Genomic DNA, 18,484 nt, shown 5'->3' on the forward strand with positions numbered 1-18,484 from the left:
CTGCAGAAGGACCGGGGGTTTTTGCTCAGTTAATTACCCAGCTGTAAGAGGCTAAGCTGCTGCGCGCCCAACGTGTTGTGACAATAACATGCTGACAAGCTAAAGATGACTGCACCCCTCTCGGGGGAGGGATTTGCCCGAAAGCAAAAACAAAAAGCATAGTTCAGGCAATTAATCACCCTCATCCCTCCTTTCCCAGAACATTCGACTGCAGCACACTCAGGAATTTCCGCATCCAAGAGGCTGTGAAAGGAGAGCTGGCCACGCTGACGGGCCACACCTGCCGGGAGCCACCTGGAAGGCCGTCACCTTCCCGCTCAAGTTCAGAAGGTTCTGACTGAGCCACTCCGCACACCAGTCCATGTCGGCCCCCCTGGCTTCCGGGCTATTCAATGAAGACGCACTCCTTGGCGTATCTTTCTCAAAAAGCCAATTAAGATCCTGAGTTTCTTTTCTGGACTGCCAGGTCCACTCAGCTTAGCATGCGAAAGCTGCAAGCCAGGCCAGTGCTTCTCAGGTTTTAACTGGAGGATGTTAGGAACAATTCAGGCTGACTGGGCCCCCATCAGCATCAGGGGGCCCCAAGGCTACCTCTGGGTAAGTATGTGAGGATCTGCTATGCTCTCCCTGTCATTTCTGCTAGGTTCTGAAGACGGGATTTATATCCTTGTTCCCTCACCTGAGGATACCCAGCCTGCCACTTATAAAAAGGCCCAGCCCAGGACCCACGGAAGTGAAGTCAGGATCCCATCTGCTGGGGCGGAGAAGAGCAGGCCAGATGCACAGGGATCAATAGGGCAAGGATGTCTCTCCTCATGATGAGAGGAAGCAAATTCACTTAGGATGATGCACCGAGTTCATCTTCTTTAGAGCATCAGCTTAGGAGAAACAAACAGATAAAACCACATTTCCTGGGGCGGGGAAATTGCACATGAGGAAAGTTGTAATTGGAACATGAGGAAAGACCTGCTGGTCAACACTCCATTTATTTTAAAACTGGAAAGGTCCTCCGATGTTGGCGGGAGACCACTGGTTGTCCTCGGAGGTCCATCCCTCTCTTCCTTCTAGGATACAGTGCAGTGTTCGGGGCAAGTTCGTAACGTGACAGCCACCTCCCGCCTCTCACAGCGAGGTGTGACCACATGAGTACCTTCTGGCCAAGGGGGTAGGAGTGGCAGCTGTGTGTCACTCACTTTTTTTTATTTATTTTTAGTATATTTTAATTGATTTCAGAGAGGAAGGGAGGAGAGAGAGAGATAGAAACATCAATAATGATGAGAGAGAATCTTTGATTAGCTACCTCCCGCACACCCCCCAACTGGGGATCCAGCCCGCAATGTGCCCTGGATCGGAATTGAACCTGGGACTCTTCAGTCCAAAGTCTGATGCTCTATCTACTGAGCCAAACGAGCCAGGATGTGTCGCTCACTTTTAAATCCCGCCTTTGAAGGAATGGGTGTGCCTTCCCCTTGATCCTTTCTCTCTTCTCATTGGGTGGATGTGGATATGATGGTAGGTGCTAGAGTAGCATTTTTAACCACAGGAGGAAAGTGGCAGAGCAACAAGATTTAGAAGGAATCTGGAACTCTGAATCTGTTAAGCTTACAGCCCCAGAATGGGGATGGGAGGACTATATGTGAGAAACACAGGTTTTAATACATATTAACTATTCCCATGTCAGCTGGTTCAAATCTCTCATTTTCAGATGAAGAAACCGAGGCCAGAGAGACTAAAAGATGAGTCCATGGACATAGAGTGATTCCCTCTGTGACTGTACATTAAAATGATGGCAAGTTACTCATCTCTCATGGATATGGCTAAAAGAATGAAGTTTCTTTTTAAAAAAATGTATTTTATTGGTTTTTTACAGAGAGGAAGAGAGAGGGACAGAGAGTTAGAAATATCGATGAGAGAGAATTACCAATCAGCTGCCTTTTGCACACCCCCCACCTGGGATGTGCCCGCAACCAAGGTACATGCCCTTGACTGAAATCCAACCTGGGACCTTTCAGTCCACAGGCTGATGCTCTAGCCACTGAGCCAAACCAGTAAGAATGAAGTTTCTTACAATTTCTTTTTTATTGAGTTAATGTCACAATCAGAAAGGGAAATAAGCCCTAATTTGGCTCAGTGGATAGAGTGTCGGCCTGCAGACTCAAGGGTCCCACGTTCAATTCCAGTCAAGGGCATATACCTTCATTGTGGGCACATACCCAGTAGGGAGTGTGCAGGAGGCAGCTGATCGATGTTTCTCTCTCATCGATGTTTCTAATTCTCTATCCCTCTCCCTTCCTTTCCGTAAAAAAATCAATGAAATATATTCTTTTTAAAAAGAAGGGGAAACAAGAGAACTTAAAGCTAAGAATTACATCATTTCGAGTTTCTTAGGATCATCAACATATGCTATTCTTAGAAATTACTTAATTCAATGTAGATTGCCAGGGTTCAAAGCTAATGGAAAATTCTGAAGGTTTTGATTGAGGAAATAGCCAAATTGTTGGAAGAGATTCTCCAAATTCATTTCCCAAAGTCCACAGGAAGATGCTCAATGGGTTGGACTGTTTTGGACTTCTTTCTGAGTAAGACTTCAAACGTGATTGGAATTTGGCTCTGATGGTGTAAGCACCCAGCTTTAAGAGCACATACAAGAAACCACAAGCTTAATTAACAAACACGGAGTCCACCCATTGAACTGCATTTGCTTTTAGTTAACTTTTTCAGAGGAAAAAAGGTTCACGATTCACCATTTCTTTGGTATCCTCATTTGCTGTTTGAAAATGACATTCAGCAGGAATTATGCCATTTGACGTGGCTCATGCATCTGATGCTGTAAAGGAGTTTCGAAATGACTGGGAACGCTTTCAGAGAGCAAAACATCTGACCTTGTGGGCTTAAACTCTGAGTATGGCTTATGGAAAACAAGAATTCTTCCTCTCCTTTGGCCTATTTCCTGGAAGCATTTCTTTGTGGTTTTACTTGGTGTCGCCGTGTTTATAGGGCTAACATGAGTCCCAACATCACAGAATCTGGGACAACTAAATCCTCAGCCTCCCAGCGATCAGCATGCAAAGCCACTGGACTCAGTCCCATCCACCCCTCTTCCCAAGTTCCCACATGGCTGTCCTGAGTCATTTTCACTATACTCTCAGAAACGACGGCCAGTGTGAGTGGGGCTCCTTCCTACAAAAATAAAAATAAAATAAAAATTGTTCACTTTAGCTCACATAATCTTTCATTTGGAACGCAGAATGGCTAGAAAGGAACACATTCACGGCAGTTATTTTTGAAATCTGATGTCACATACCTTCTTGAAAAAAGTATCAAGGGCTCCCTGTTGCCTCGAGAATGCCTGAGCTCTAACAGCTTAAGACCTCTAAGTCTACCCAACCTGCCTCTCAAGACCTCTCTTCCTCCACTTTCCTTTTTGCCACAACCACCTTGGACTATTCTCCACCCAGGGACTCCCTTCCCTCACCCTTCTGTTGTGTCTGCCTGGAGTGATACCTTCTGCCCTCTTCTCTATTCTCCAGGGAGTGTTCCTGTGACTTGCTCTATCTCCGACTCCCATGGAGGAATGATCATGCCCTAGACCTCCTCAATATCACTCGTTTCACGGTATTTTAGTTATTTATGTATCCATGTCCCTGTCACATTGTGAGCACCTCACAGAGAGGAATCTTATCCTCACTGTATTCCAAACATCTGGGACAGCTCTCAGCACAGAGAAGATGGTCAAGGTATGTTTGTACAATCCTTGAGGAAATCACAGAAAAAGGATCCTAAGCTATGCAGTCTAAATCATTATAACACCCCCCCCCCCCCAGCCCCAAGCTGGTTCAAATCTCGTTTTTGGATGAGAATATGACTTTCATGAAATGTCATTCCATGGTTTACAGAGTGCTTTTGTGGCTACCAGCCCATTGGATCTTCACACTCTGTGAGTATGTGTAAAAGAAATACTAATTTGTAATGGTGTCTTTTTGTTCCATCTTTTGCATTGAGATGGAAAGAAGCAGAAAATTGATGCTGCAAAAAAAGCTGGTTGATGTCTTTGATGCTTTTGACTAGGAATCTGGAGACTAGCAATTTGAGTCTCTGAGCTTTGTGCCTTTTATAGACTTTATAAAATTAAAATCTAAATCCCACTGCGTCCCAAGGTAAATCTCAGGTGACAGTTGGCAAGGACTGCCCCTTTTTAAAATTAGTTTGAAACGGGTATGAAATCGCCTGTCGTACCTTCCTCACAGTGTGTGAGGACCCAGTGAACGGGTGGCCACAAAAGCACTCTGTAAACCATGGAATGACATTTCATGAAAGTCCTATTATCATAAAAGGGAAGGAAAAGGAAACAAGTACCATTCACTCAACAGTCCTTTTCAGAGAGGTAATGGTGGGCCAGGTAAGGTAGCAGGTGCTCATGAGTCAAAGAAAACCCAGGATTTCCCTGGCAAGGGCTCCCCAGACAGAGCTCACCACTCTCAGGTAGGCTCACTCCAACCAACTTCAGTCCCCATGGGTCCGAGTATCATGAATTGGAGGCAAGTGTAAGAAACAGGCCAAGCCATCCACAGAATACAGAGGCCTGCCATGCACCACCACCCACCCCAAATCCCACCCCAATTTGACGGGGCACAGCAGAGCTGGTCACCTCTTTTTCTTTTAAAAAAAAATATATTTTATTGATTTTTGTTTGTTTGTTTGTTTTTACAGAGAAGAAGGGAGAGGAATAGAGAGTTAGAAACATTGATGAGAGAGAAACATCCATCAACTGCCTCCCGCATACCTCCCACTGGGGATGTGCCCGCAACCAAGGTACATGTCCTTGCCGGAATCAAACCTGGGACCCTTCACTCCACAGGCTGAAGCTCTATCCACAGAGCCAAACTGGTTAGGGCAAGTGGTCACCTTACTGGAAATCAGGACTGCAATCTAATCTAATTTTACTCTTTTTCTACATGAAAGAACAAATAGCTGCAAATTTCATGTTAGAACATTTATTTGTGAAGTTGTTCATGAAGCATGCATTATTCTTTAGCATCCAACCTGGCTAAAGTTTGGATCTACAGGAAGTATTCAAAATCAAAGATTATGCCTCGTTTAGCATTATGTTGAAGATTACATCCATCTGATTATTCATTCATTTACCCTACAAATATTTACTTAGCCCTAGGATATGCTAGGCGGTAAGTGAGAAAGAGCCACGAAAACCCAGAGGTGGCCTAAAGCAAACAGTTACACAAGTAACCTTAATTACTATTGTGATAAGGGTGGCAGAGAAGAAAAGCAAGGCCCCATGCCCAAATAAAATTGGGGGGGCGGGTAAGGAGGGATGAGAGGATGTTCTGCTGAGATAAGGGTAATATGGCTGAGACAAGGCTCCATGGAGTCGGCCAGGGGAAAGAGGGGAGAGAAGGCAGTCCTGGGCGGGAACTCTAGGGGGTGCAGGCTGCAGGTGGGAAGGAACTTGGCCACAGCATGAGCCAAGAGGGGCGGGAGGGGGGCCCAGAGAAGCTATGTGGGGTCATCTAGCTCAGGTGAGAACCCCACAACAATGGGAAGCCATGGAAGAAAGGGTTTTGAATAGCTGAGTAGCAAGATCAGACGTGCAGGAAAAAGCAAAACCAAAATGGGACTTCAATATCCAGAACAGTGGTAAGACACATAGAGTACTGGACAGGAGTGAGGACAGGGACCCCTTCATTTCATAGATGAAGACACTGAGCCTCAAAAGTGAAGTCACATGACCAAGAACACAGTGAGGGATACTGGCAGAACCTCCTTTTTCTGACTCTTGGTCCAGTGCTGTTGTTTTATTTTTATTTTTCTACAGTAGCACCCTCCACCCTCTAATGGTGAATTCGAAGTCATAGCTTTCCCACTCCGTCTTCACTCATAAGCCCAGAACTGACTTTGAACTTGAAGCTAATAATAGCAGCAATCATTTCTCAGGAAACTGCCACGTGCCTGGCAACCTGTTAGGTGTTTTCCACATCCAATCTTCACAGCCATCTCGTAAAGCAGGCATTATTTTTACGGTTTCGCAGTTGGAAGCTCGGAGGCTCAGAAATCTGTTTAAGTTGCCTGTGATCGGGGTCCACAGGCAGTTCCCTGTGGCTCCAGACCTCGCCACCATGCCAATCTGGTGACTCTAGATTGATCATTATCAAATGCCAACTTCTGGTCTTCTGGGAAAAAATCAGAAGGGGAAAGTTTTATCTCCCTAAATTAAAACAAAAGAGCTACATAAAAATTTCTGAAAAATTCATTAAACAAATAAATAAATCAAATATAAAAAGCCATAAGGAGATACAAATTGAGGAAATCCAGAAGAAAAAAAAAATTTTTTTTAGTTTTAATCTACTTTATATAATACATGAATAGTACAACCTTCTTAAAATGCTTCACCAACCTGTTTCAGGAGATAAATACTGCCTATAACCGCATGGCTGAGACAGGATGAAAATGTCACCTCAACACGGTCTGATCTACAATCTCAATGGAAGGAACTGTGCTGCTGATGACGGAGAAGGGGGGACAGTGGAAAAAAAGGGACCATCTCTCCCAGACTTGTTCCCGCCCCCCCAAACAGCTGTAAATAAAACAAAGTCAGCTTCCATAGAGTAAACACAACAACTGGAGAGGTAGTATAAAAAATAGAAGAAGAAAAAAGTGCGATCCTAATGAGAAGGTTACACAGCCCAAATTAAAATGGAAAAACCAGGAAGAGCTTAGAAGCAATCATAATTCCCTTGAAATAAACCTTGCAGACCATGCAAGAGATTTTTCAGGAAACAGCTGTTACCCATTCGCAGGGAGATAAAAGGAATCAGCCCGGCTAAGACACAAGACCAGGCCAGGATGCTCTCAGTCCCTGAGAGAAGCAATCAGATCCCTGCACACAGTCAACACTACAATCCACTCCGCGGAGAATTGGGCTAGCGGACCAGAAACAGGTAGAAGAGACATCGAGGGAGGGTTGAGAAATAAGCAGATGTTGAGAAGAGGGTGAGAGAAGATGGCAGACACAGAAAAGAGAGCGTGGACGTGCAGCCTGCACGCACGGGGGCTCTCTCAGGGGAGAAGCACCAGAATGTAACACCAGGGCCACACGCAAACAGCCTGGAGCCTGGAGGCTGGCAGAGCTACTTGTGCGCTGTGTTATGTTTGAAAGCAGAAACACAGACGCAGGCAGACCTAGTTAAGATACAAAAGCAAACAAAAGTATTCTGGAGCCCAAGTCCACAAGACCAGGCCACTTACAAAGAGTATAGTTTCCCGCTGTAAAAACTGTCTAACAGAGGGGGCAGGAGAAGGAGAGTAGGAGTGTAAGGGGTGTGTGTGTGTGTGTGTGTGTGTGTGTGTGTGTGTATGTGTTTGAGATCAACAGAATACTTAAATGGCTTCTGTATCACCCCAGTATCAATTTCTAAAAAAATCAGAGATTGTTGCTCCAAATATCAGATATAGAATAAAAGGGAAATCACTTCATGGGAGATATTGATATTGAAAAGAGAAACGTAAGTGAAACTTCAAAAGAAAGAAAAAAGAATTTTAAGACTCGCAGAATAAATTAATATAGGATGAAAAAGAGAGAGTGAGTGAAGAGAAAACGTCAAAAGGCACAGAATTACTAATATTCTTAAAACAGAGTACGGTTACTTTGTCTAAAGAGGTAGCTATCATCCTCATCATCATCATCATTGTTATCATCAAAGCTAGCTTTGATATAACACTTACTATGCAGCATTGTGTTTTTAATCCTTAAAATAAATCTATGTGGTGGGTGCTATTGTCTCCATTTCACAGATGAGGAAACTGAGGCCCAGAATGATAAAATAACTTGGCCCAGGCCAGGGCTAAGTAAGTGGGGTGCTAATCCAGTCCTTAACCGCTCCACTCACCTGCCTTGCTATGAAGAGTTATGACTAGAAGAATACAGCATATACAGGATCTTTATAGTGATCACTATTTTAAAGCATATCTCTTATCACATTTAAAGTAATAATGATAATTATAGCAACTACTATATGCAGAGGAACTATAATTGCCAGGCATTGCATTAAGCTTTGTACAAACATCAGTTCATTAAATATTAAAAGCCCTGTAAGACACTGCTACAGTGGAGGCATTGTAAAGAACATAAAAGTATGAAGATTCTTTCCCAAGGTCAACTACCATGTTTCCCCGAAAATAAGACATCCTCCGAAAATAAGACCTACTTACAGGTTTCCTTCTGAGTGAAATATAAGGCATCCCCCGAAAATAAGGCCCCCCCCAGGCTAAACATGAGAGATTTGGTCCACTGATTCGGAAAGAAATGGAGTCACAAGAAATTCACCAGGAAATTCAGGAATTGGATTGTTATGATGATGTTCCAGAAGATGATGACATGATTGTCATGGAATAAATGAGTAAATTCTTGATACTGTAGGATTCACAGTTTGTCTGGTTTGTGTTGACAACTACCGTACTACCATACCGTATACAGGTAATAAATTTCCTTTATTTTCATTTAACAATAAATGTGTACCGTATTCTTCTTCCTGGAAAAATAAGACATCCCCTGAAAATAAGACCTAGCGCATCTTTGGGAGCAAAAATTAATATAAGACACTGTCTTATTTTCGGAGAAACAGGGTAGCGAGTGAGTTGCAAAGTCATGATTTGAACGAGGGACCTGAAGCCCAGGTTCCTTCTCCACTGTGCTCCATCGCATATAGGGACAGGATGTTTACATTCTTTTTAAAAAATGTATGTATTATTGATTTTTTGTTTTTTACAGAGAGGATGGGAGAGGGACAGAGAGTTAGAAACATTGATGAGAGAGAAACATCAATCAGCTGTCTCCTGCACACTCCCTACTGCGTATGTGCCCACAACCAAGGTACATGCCCTTGATCAGAATCAAACCTGGAACCCTTGAGTCTGCAGGCTGATGCTCTATCCATTGAGCCAAACCAATAAGGGCAGATGTTTACATTCTGAATGGCATTGTAAGGTAAAAGAACATCAGGCCAACTTATTTTTTTCTTTTCTTTTTTTAAATATATTTTATTGATTTTTTTACAGAGAGGAAGGGTGAGGGATAGAAAGATAGAAACATCCCACTGGGGATGTGCCCACAACCAAGGTACATGCCCTTGAACGGAATTGAACCTGGGACCCTGAGTCCGCAGGCTGATGCTCTATCCACTGAGCCAAACTGGTTAGGGCTTTTTTCTTTTTTTTTTCTTTTTTCCTTTTTAAAGATTAAAAGAATGGATTTTTCAGAGAGAAGGAAAGAGCAAAACATTGATGGGCTGCTTCCTGCATGCTCCCTATTGGGGATTGAGCTTGCAACCCTGGGCATGGGCCCTGACCAGGAATTGAACTGGCAATCTTTTGGTTGTCAGGATGATGCCCAACCAATTGAGCCACACCAGCCAGGGTGGGCTGCTGACTTCCTTTTTAAAAAGACATAGTGACTGCTTCCGTCAAGGTCACCAATGATTGCCTAATAGCTCAATTCAACAGAGGTCTCCCCACTCAGTCACCTGGCTGAGGTTACCACTTCTCCCCTCTTTGAATTCCCTCCTCCCACTGCGGTCCTCTGGCTTCCACCCACCTGACTGCCCGTTCCTTCCCATTCTCCCTTATTGGACTGCCCTGTCTCCACTCATCCCCTTTCTCATCAATGCCCCTAGCTTTGGGCAAATGGTTCCTCTTGTCAACCTGTGATGATGGTGACCAAATAGACATCTCCAGATTTTTGTCTGGATGCATGCACCCACATATGTATATATCTGTATGTACCTGCTAAACACACACACACATATGTGTATGTGCAACATCCATATCTCTTTCAACAAACAAATGTTTGTTCTTCCTTGCCCTCTATGTTAATGTATGTGGATACCTTTTATAGTCCTTAAGCTGAAATAGTCTATTTGCTCATATATCTGGTCCACCAGATGATAAAACCCCTTATCTTTCAATTCTGTTTCCAAAACAAGTTATAAAGGTCTAGTAGAGATTCAAGAAATGTTTATGAACTGAAAGATAAAAACAAGAGTAGAAAGAAAGCATAAAAGAGGGTATTGCATTAGGTACTGATCTTTTTTGAAGAATGGTTCTAGGAAATAATAATCAAAACTGCAAAAAATAAAATGGCCTTGGGTATCATTTTTATTCTTAATTAAAATTGGCAAGAGTTTTAAAAATTAAAACACTCATTGCTGAAGAGGCCCCTTCTTTCTTTTGGTGTTGGAATTGGCTATCTCCATACGCTGTTGGCGAAAGGCACTAGGCAATGCTTGTCAAAAACAATAAAACTATTCATAACCCTCAACCCAATGAACTCACCCCTGGAAACTTACCTGAGGAAATAAGTCAACAGAGTAAAATGGGCTCATTGGAGGATAATGCTTACAGTAGCATTATGCACGATATAATAATGAAAAATCGGAAACAGACTAATACCCAGCAGCAGGATAAAAGCTAAGGAAAATCAATTTGAAGTACTTGCACGCATCCATTAAAACTTAACATGATGACTATAAAGGATAATGGAAAATTATATATTGCCGAGGAGAAAAAAAAAAGCAGAGTGCAAAATGAAACGCCGGCTAGGACAGCCACTCTGTGAAAACAACTGCTTGCACCTGAGCGAGAAGAAAGCGTCTGACAAGAATTCACCAAAGTGACAAATGTGCTGTGATGATCGGACTCTGTCTATGCTTCTAAATCACATTTTAAGATGCAGCTGTCATGATATGGAATGAAACACAGGTTGAATACAGGTTCCACACTTTATTAGCTACTCTGCCTTAGGCAAGGGGCTTAGCTTCTTGGAACTCAGCTTATTCATCCACACAATGAAAGTACTATATTTCTATCCCTTAGCCAATTAAATTCAACCAACTTATGTCAATGCACACTCAGACAGCATGGACTATGTACCTGGCACTTACAAATGCTGCCTCGATTGCCTCGTTTTAATGTCGAAACATTTTAAGACGATGCACCAAGAAGTTCAGTGAATCTCCACTGCCAATAGCAAGATAGTAACGTTCAGAAGCTTTCTTGGTCCACGGGATGAAATCCAGCAATTACAGCCACGCTAACATTTATTGAGTGTGTGTTAATGGATAAGCATCTGCTAAGCACTTCCCTTGCCTTATCGTGTGTAGCCCTTAACAATAACCCATTGGGTAGGTACTGCAATGGTGTCCTCAGGATATTCAGGCCCAGAGTGGTTAACGTGGGAGTGAGCGAGAGCGCCAAGATTGAAACATGGGTCTGTCTGATTTCAGAGCCAGGTGCCACGTCACTGCGTGATGGTGGCCCCAATCTTGTTAGGATGGTTTCTGGGTCTTTCAGAACCCAGACCTCCCCCACACACTCCTCACTCCACACCTGGGAGAGCTCTGAGCTGAAGGTATCACCTGTAAAGCCCCGGGCCTCTGCTCCTGCTCTTCCCCACCTGGTCTTCCTCCACACTCCCATCCACCCTTCCAGGCTGCCCCTTCTGGAATCTTGAGAGACAATGAACTGTTCCCTTATCTGCTGCTCTTTTAAGTAGTAATTTGTGCCTCTACATCACTACGTACCATGCTGTTTCTATGCTTCTTACCAGCCTGTTCCTTCCAAACCCAGCTTCACAGGGGAAAAGACCTCGCTTTACCCAGCTCTGTGTGCTATTGCATTCCTGGCTCTATGTACAGTTCCCAGCACAGGATAAAGACCCGGCGGCTACTTGCTAAATAAATGAACCAACACTTCCAGCGAGTCCATATTTCTCTATACAGTTTTTCACAGAGTTTTGATGTTGAAGGTAGATTAGCTAAACGAGAACAGAAAGGTACCCCTCCACCAAGAAGATTCCCCTGATGTACTAAGTGTGGGGTAAGTGCATGAGTACCATGTGCTTATTCATTAGGTCTGCTTGCAGACTCGATGGAAATTGCCTGCTCACTGGCTTGCCTTCTCCTTCTAGAGAATTCCCTCATAGTTCCCCAAACCAAGGACAGTCACTGCCATGTAACTAGTGATTAAGGAACATGTGTCAATAAATGAGAGGGGTTGAAATATTTTCTTTCGTTAGATCACCGATAACATATTTCAACTTGTGAAGTGCTCTTCTATACCAGTGCCAACCTAAAAAGACCTTTCAAGTCCACGATGCTCCTAAAATGCTCTGTAACAACTAGAGGAACAACTTAAAAAGGCTCAACAGGTTGTCCATCAATGTTGAATCTTCAATGACTGGGACGTCATGGGGAGCTCTCATCCCATAAAGGATGTATTTTTCCTCTAAACACAGACTAGAACCTTTTGAGAATGTAAAAATGCTTCCCAGTTAAACATTCTTTAAAAACACACAGAATAAAGAGATTCATTTGGTGGATACGGCCTCTCTCTTTACCCCTAGGTCAGTTCGGTACTAAGGCACTATTCTTAGGAAGCTCTCAGTTGAAGATGCTCTCAAGAAGGAAGATAAGATGTGCGATGCTGTGTGGTAGAAGCTAATTTTAATTATCCAGTTTACTAGGGTGACTGAGATATGACAAACATTTAGCTAATCAGCAGGCTCTTGAGACAAGAGGACTGCCTAGCGATAGACACAATTTTTCCTCATTAATGAGTGATGAAAAAATTCCAGTTCAACATGCATTTTCACTCATACTGAGATTAAATCCCAATAACATGAACTAATTTACACTTGAAAATTGGACCTTAAGACTTCAAATGCAATCATACAACATCAACCACCATATTGATAAACGTTTTTAGGAAAGTGAAAAAAAATCATCTACTATATTTCTAAGTCCTAAAGTTGAAATTAATTAGAAGGCTCCATTACAAAAATTCTATGGGTGATGCTCAACAAAATAGTAAAACCAGTTATCAAGCACTGAAGTGCCTAAAACCCTGTCATAACTGGTAGGTTTTCAGGGCATATGATTCAGACAGAAATGAGAAAACAGAGATAAGAAGAAAACAGTTAGCTTTCCTTACATACTTACTATGAGCTGAAAAATACCAGGTGTTTTACAGAAATTACAAACAACACAGGATAGATAGAAATCACCACGGCTCATGGAGTTTGAGTGAGGTCATTGTTCAGAACGTAGCGTGGCCAGGTGGATGCCAAAGACTGCTTTTCCTAGACTCGGGACCAATGCCAGCCTCTATCTGACACATGTACAACACAATGGTTTCATTTCCCTGGATTAGGTACATAGAGCCTTTTGGGTAGCTGGTACCTACAAAGGCGTTCTCCTCAAGGTGTGTTTCTCTGTCAGCTTTTTCTTTTAAAACAGAAATTTGAACTACAGACCTAATCCAGGTTCCGGAAGCCAAGTGGATTTCCCACAATGCTTTTCACATAAAGCTGTCCTCTCCCGACACTGACACTGGAACAGGTTAACGGCTGTAGCTGACTGTCTTTCCCTAAGACGGCTGCTGCGGTCTCTCCATTTGTGCCCCCCTGCCATACCCCATCAAGAGGGAGAGCCTTTCCATTCCCATGGCTCTGGGCAGGCTCTGCAGCCGCTCTGACAAATGGAACTGGAGGAAGTGCCGCTGGCTCCAGGAAGCCAGCTGTCAGGTGAGAAGTGAGACTGTTGGCAGACCACCACGCGGTGAGAAGCCCATGCCATGCGGTGAAGTTGTATGTAGGTGCTTGTCGATAGCTCCAGTGGAGCTCACAGCTAGCATCAGCTACCAGCCCTGTGAAGAGGCCATCTGGAACATACAGTTGAGCCTTAGCGTGACTACAACCCCAGCCAATATCCAAGTGCAAGTGCGTGAGCAACCCTAAGCAGAGCTGTCTCGCTGAAGTCAGTCCATCCACAGAACCAGAAAACAGTACCTTATTATTTGAAGGCTCTACATTTTGTAGTGGTTGTTAGTCAATAAAAGATAATCAGAATAGTGGTGGTGTTGGTTTTTCTTCTAGGATGAAGCAACTATTTCTTTAAGCAACTGGGAGATTGGGGGAGGGATATATTAAAATATCATACATACCTAGAGTAGTGGCTGAGCCAATTCCCTAGTAGAGGGCTATTCTCTTAAAGGGCTAAGGGATAATAAATTAAAAAAAGTACCTATGTAAACATTCTTACATTTTGGGCTATTTCTCAATAAATAGGCTACACAGATGTGTTCTGTTTCAAAGCCCATGCTTTTATTTTTACCCAGCGAACAGAGTGCGTTCTCAGAAGAATGGTTAGATATGTTTGCAGTTAGTTTAGTATCAGACTGTCAGATGATTCTCTGTTTAAAGCAATAACCAACCCGAGTGAGTCCCTGAACAGTTTCAGAATGCCCATACCTCTCTGATGTTTGCATTACCTGCCAAACTCCACCTGAGCTGATGAGAGAGAACTCAGCACTAATGATCCCAAGTGAAGAATGAAGTGCTGGGAATGGAAGGATGTGCCAACAATACTTAGAGGGTAAGTCTGAAAGAGAACAGTGTGTAGAAAAACACACACACAAAGTCTATTCTAGGGGATGTCAGAAAGCTAGCACAGGTTTATTTGTTTTAAATATATTTGATTGATTTTTTTTTCCAGAGAGGAAGGGATAGGGATAGAGAGTTAGAAACATCGATGAGAGAGAAACATTGATCAGCTGCCTCCTGCACACCCCCACTGGGGATGTGCCATGCAACCAAGGTACATGCTGGAATCGAACCTGGGACCCTTCAATCCGCAGGCTGACGTTCTATCCACTGAGCCAAACCTGTTAGGGCACTAGCACAGATCTCCTCACCTTCTGGATTTATTGTTCAGCTTTTGGTATTTTGACAATGACCTTAAGGCCAAGCAAGAAACTGAATCATGAAGGAAACATTTACTAACGTTCAAAATCCTGCACTTACTAACAAAGATGGGGCAAATATATTTCAAAAAACTTTCCAGAACCAGGCAAGAATAAAAAGCAAGTTGTCTACATGTGAATGTATTTACTTTCCGAGTTTAGAAAACCCTGAGAAGTCATACGGCCACATTCACTCACTGGCCATGCCACCTAACGCAGAATGGAGTTTCCGCTGGTTCTCAGCTGAGATGGAAGGTGTGTGAATGGCCCGTTCCCCTTCTCTCATGACAGTGTCCATTACAAGGGGAAAAGCAACGAACATTGGAAATAGTATGAGTGCTGCTGTGTGCTCTGCTGCAAATCCCTGTTTTAAATGCGTTTGGCATCACTTCCTTTTCCTGAGTTTTAAAGGCAATAAATGTCCACTGAAGAGGAAAAATTTTAAATGCAGAAAAGATTCTTTTAGAAGAAGAGGAATGTTTCATAACCCTGCCCCCCAGAGATAACTCTCCCATACCCTCCCGGTCAGTTAACACAAGCAAACTTCTCTTGGAGTTCAGTCTTTAGATGCATTTCATGGTTTGGTCACAAAATTTCTGTTTGTATCACAACACTGATATGGCTTCTGCTTACACAATCAGAACCTTGGGCCAACATTTCTTAATGGTCATATGCTTTCTTGGTTTAAAATAATAACTTAAAAACACCTCAAAAGCTAAATGATAGAAAAGAAGATATCATGAAATAAAAAGATAAAATCAAGACAGATAAAACTAGCCCTGACAGGGTAAGCTCAGAGCCTTGTCCCAATATGCCATGGTTTCCGGTTCAATCCCCTGTCTGGGCACATTACAAGGATAAACTAATGAATGCCTAAGTAAGTGGGAAAACAAATTGGCGTTTCTCTCTCTCTCTAAAATCAATACATTTAAAAAAGCTTTTAAGACAAATAATACTAGAAGCTTATCATCCAGTCACTAGAATACATAGGAAGAGTACATTATATAAATTTTATGGTAATTTTATGACAAATTAAGATGCTACAAATGGAAGTTAATTTTCTATGGGAACTAATGGTATGAAGATAATTATAATAATCAAAATTTACGTAAAAATAAAGGAGGTTTTAAGAACTAATGTTAAGATTCAAATAAAAGCTATTTTCTTCCATTTACCCCAGCAGGCATGTTTATCTTTGTGTTAAACAAAGCAAAATATCACTATTTGCAAAAGTGGAGAAGCAGAACAGTCTTTATTTAAGGAATAATAATAATAATAATAATAATAATAAACCATTGTTTTCACTCAGAAAATATTAGTATTGTTAGATCATCTCAATGTACTACCAAACTAATGGCTTCTTTAAGCAGTCACTTTTTAGAGTATTTTCTACTCTAATATCCATAATATCCAAAGAGTTTCACCTCAGTTCAATGATCTCATCATTTATAAGACTCCAAGCTGCCCTGAGGTTAAAGCAGGAACCTTGTAAGTTTTAATGTTCTTGGTCCATAGTATTGAGTAAGGGTGCTCTTCTTCAGGATGCTGAAATCTGAATTGACCCAAATCTTCTAGCAGCCAGTGAAGTGAACTTGTCCAACTGTATTGATATGTTTAATTCAGCACTGTTGGAATAACTGATGAATATTCCAAATGTTTAAAAAATACTGATATCACAGTTCTGTATCATAATTGAAGGGATGTACCAATGAATGGGTGGGTGACTAATGCTAGAATATGTAATAAAACTTCAGCTCATGTCATGATTCCCTGAATGTAACCATTCCTCCCATCTTGTGCAATGTTCTTCTGGGGCAATATGTTGGGTCAAGTTCAAAGGCGGCATCATAAGGATGGGCCAACTTATTGGAGTAAGGTCTAAAGAGGCCGTTACTTTAGGAATTCTCATGAGGATATCCACTTTTATATTCCTGGGTAAGAACAGAATGAACCAACCCTCTTGCCTTGCTTTTCTCTAGACTCCAATAAAAGGGAAATATCAGATTCCAGCAAAAGTAAAGCATAAGAAATACAACTTATTCATCTATTCATTACGTATTTATTAGTACCTGCCTTAGGTCAGGTCCCAAATTAAAACAGACAAGGATCTCATCCCAGTGGCCCTTCATTCTAAGTTATAAACACATTTTAAAAGGTGAAAACTCAGTAGTAATAAAAAAAAATGCAAATCAAAACAAAAAACTATAGGTAACAACAACTAAAAATTGTAAAATTCCCCATGTGGTAAAGAAGATAAACGGGCACTCTCATAATCTGGTGGTAGAAAGGCAAGTTGGCCTAAGATTTCTTTTTTTGAAGGAAGGGTAATCAGCAATATCTATATTTGTCTCAAGAATCCTATGTACAGGGATTTATCCTAAGAGCATGGCTGGAGACAAAAAGTATTATGGAAATGTTCACTAACATATTAGCATTTTTTTATGACTATAAATAAAGCTACTATCAACATTCTTGTGAAGGTTTTTGTGTGATCTTAAATTTTTTTTGTTTGTTTTTTATCTTAGTTTTTAAAATAATTTAGGAAGACATCTCAGGAGCATGATATCTGGGTGTTAGGTAAGGCTCTGCTTAGCTCTGTAAGAAACTCAGGTCTATTTTTTTCCTCAGGGGGAAAAAAAAGTTATATCTCTAAGTATATTAGGAATAAAAACATAAACAATTGTTATGGGATTTATGACTGATTTTATTTCTTTTTATCCCCTTCTCTATTTTAGTTACTTAAAAGTATGCTTTTAAGTAACTCAAGCAAGTGACACATTTATAATCAGGAAACAGTTAATTTAAAAACACATTTAAGTAGAGAATAACAGGAATAATCAATGTCCAATCGCTATGGCTTGTTCATCTTGTTCACTGGACCACCAGCTCCTGGACAGCAGATGTTCTGATAAGACGTGGCATCAGTAATACCGAACCTTGTGGGTGTTCAGACATCATCACAGGGACTGTTTCACTAGAATGAGGTTTTCTGTGCGAATGGTTGGTGTTCCCTGATACGCCTTTCAGGCTCTGCATGTCTCAGACTCAGGAGAAGTAAAGGAACCCGAGTTAGCATCTGGGAGACCCAGGTTCATGTCAGAACTGCTGCACCCCACTTCCAACAGTGACACGTCTGCTCTGTCTCACAGACCAGCCCATACCTCATCCTCTAGGTCCAATTGCCAGATTCCTGCCTTGTTTCTGGTCTAAGTGCCCTCCACTTTGCAAATCCATAAAGTAATAAAGTTGGTCAGCCTCCAATGGAGCAAGCCCTCTAATGATCTAGCTCTGAGCAGAAGTCTGCCAGTAAATAGAAATCCATGCTAAACCATCACACTCTGAGATGAACAAAAAATAAAAAATGGAGCCAACTCATTAAGTTTGGAAAATAAATATAATTATTTTCAAAGAGGAAGAAGTCTGGCATCTATTACCATATGGAGAACCCAGCAAATAAATTAAATTAGGCCGATTAGGAATGGAGCAGGCAGTGACAATGGCATCTTCATACACCTATTGTGAGGTTGACAAGCTAAACAACACATCCTTCTGTCTTTAAAGAAGATGTGTGAATTTTTTTATGCCTGGATATTTATTTCTCCCTTTTCTGAATGACAGGTGTAGAATGTGTTGTCAGTATTACCGAGAATCTTTTCAAAACAAATAGGGTTGGTGAATC

At 41.9% G+C, this 18,484-nt stretch overlaps 1 protein-coding gene across 3 annotated transcripts in view; it reads right to left on the bottom strand.

Annotated features, from left to right (window-relative positions):
- The window catches only part of CUNH1orf21 (chromosome unknown C1orf21 homolog), a 97,238-nt gene that overhangs the window by 43,521 nt on the left and 35,233 nt on the right, over positions 1 to 18,484 (bottom strand). The window contains exon 3 of one of the 3 annotated variants that reach the window (XM_036442517.2): positions 1,429 to 1,630. The exons of the other annotated variants lie outside the window; for them this stretch is intronic. Coding sequence (XP_036298410.1) covers positions 1,520 to 1,630 — 111 coding nt within the window. The 3' untranslated portion in view covers positions 1,429 to 1,519. Of the gene's footprint in view, positions 1 to 1,428; positions 1,631 to 18,484 lie in introns of those variants that run through there. 3 annotated transcript variants of the gene reach the window in all.

This window comes from Pipistrellus kuhlii, unplaced genomic scaffold, assembly GCF_014108245.1.
Source record: "Pipistrellus kuhlii isolate mPipKuh1 unplaced genomic scaffold, mPipKuh1.p scaffold_m20_p_18, whole genome shotgun sequence".
Classification (NCBI taxonomy): domain Eukaryota; kingdom Metazoa; phylum Chordata; class Mammalia; order Chiroptera; family Vespertilionidae; genus Pipistrellus; species Pipistrellus kuhlii.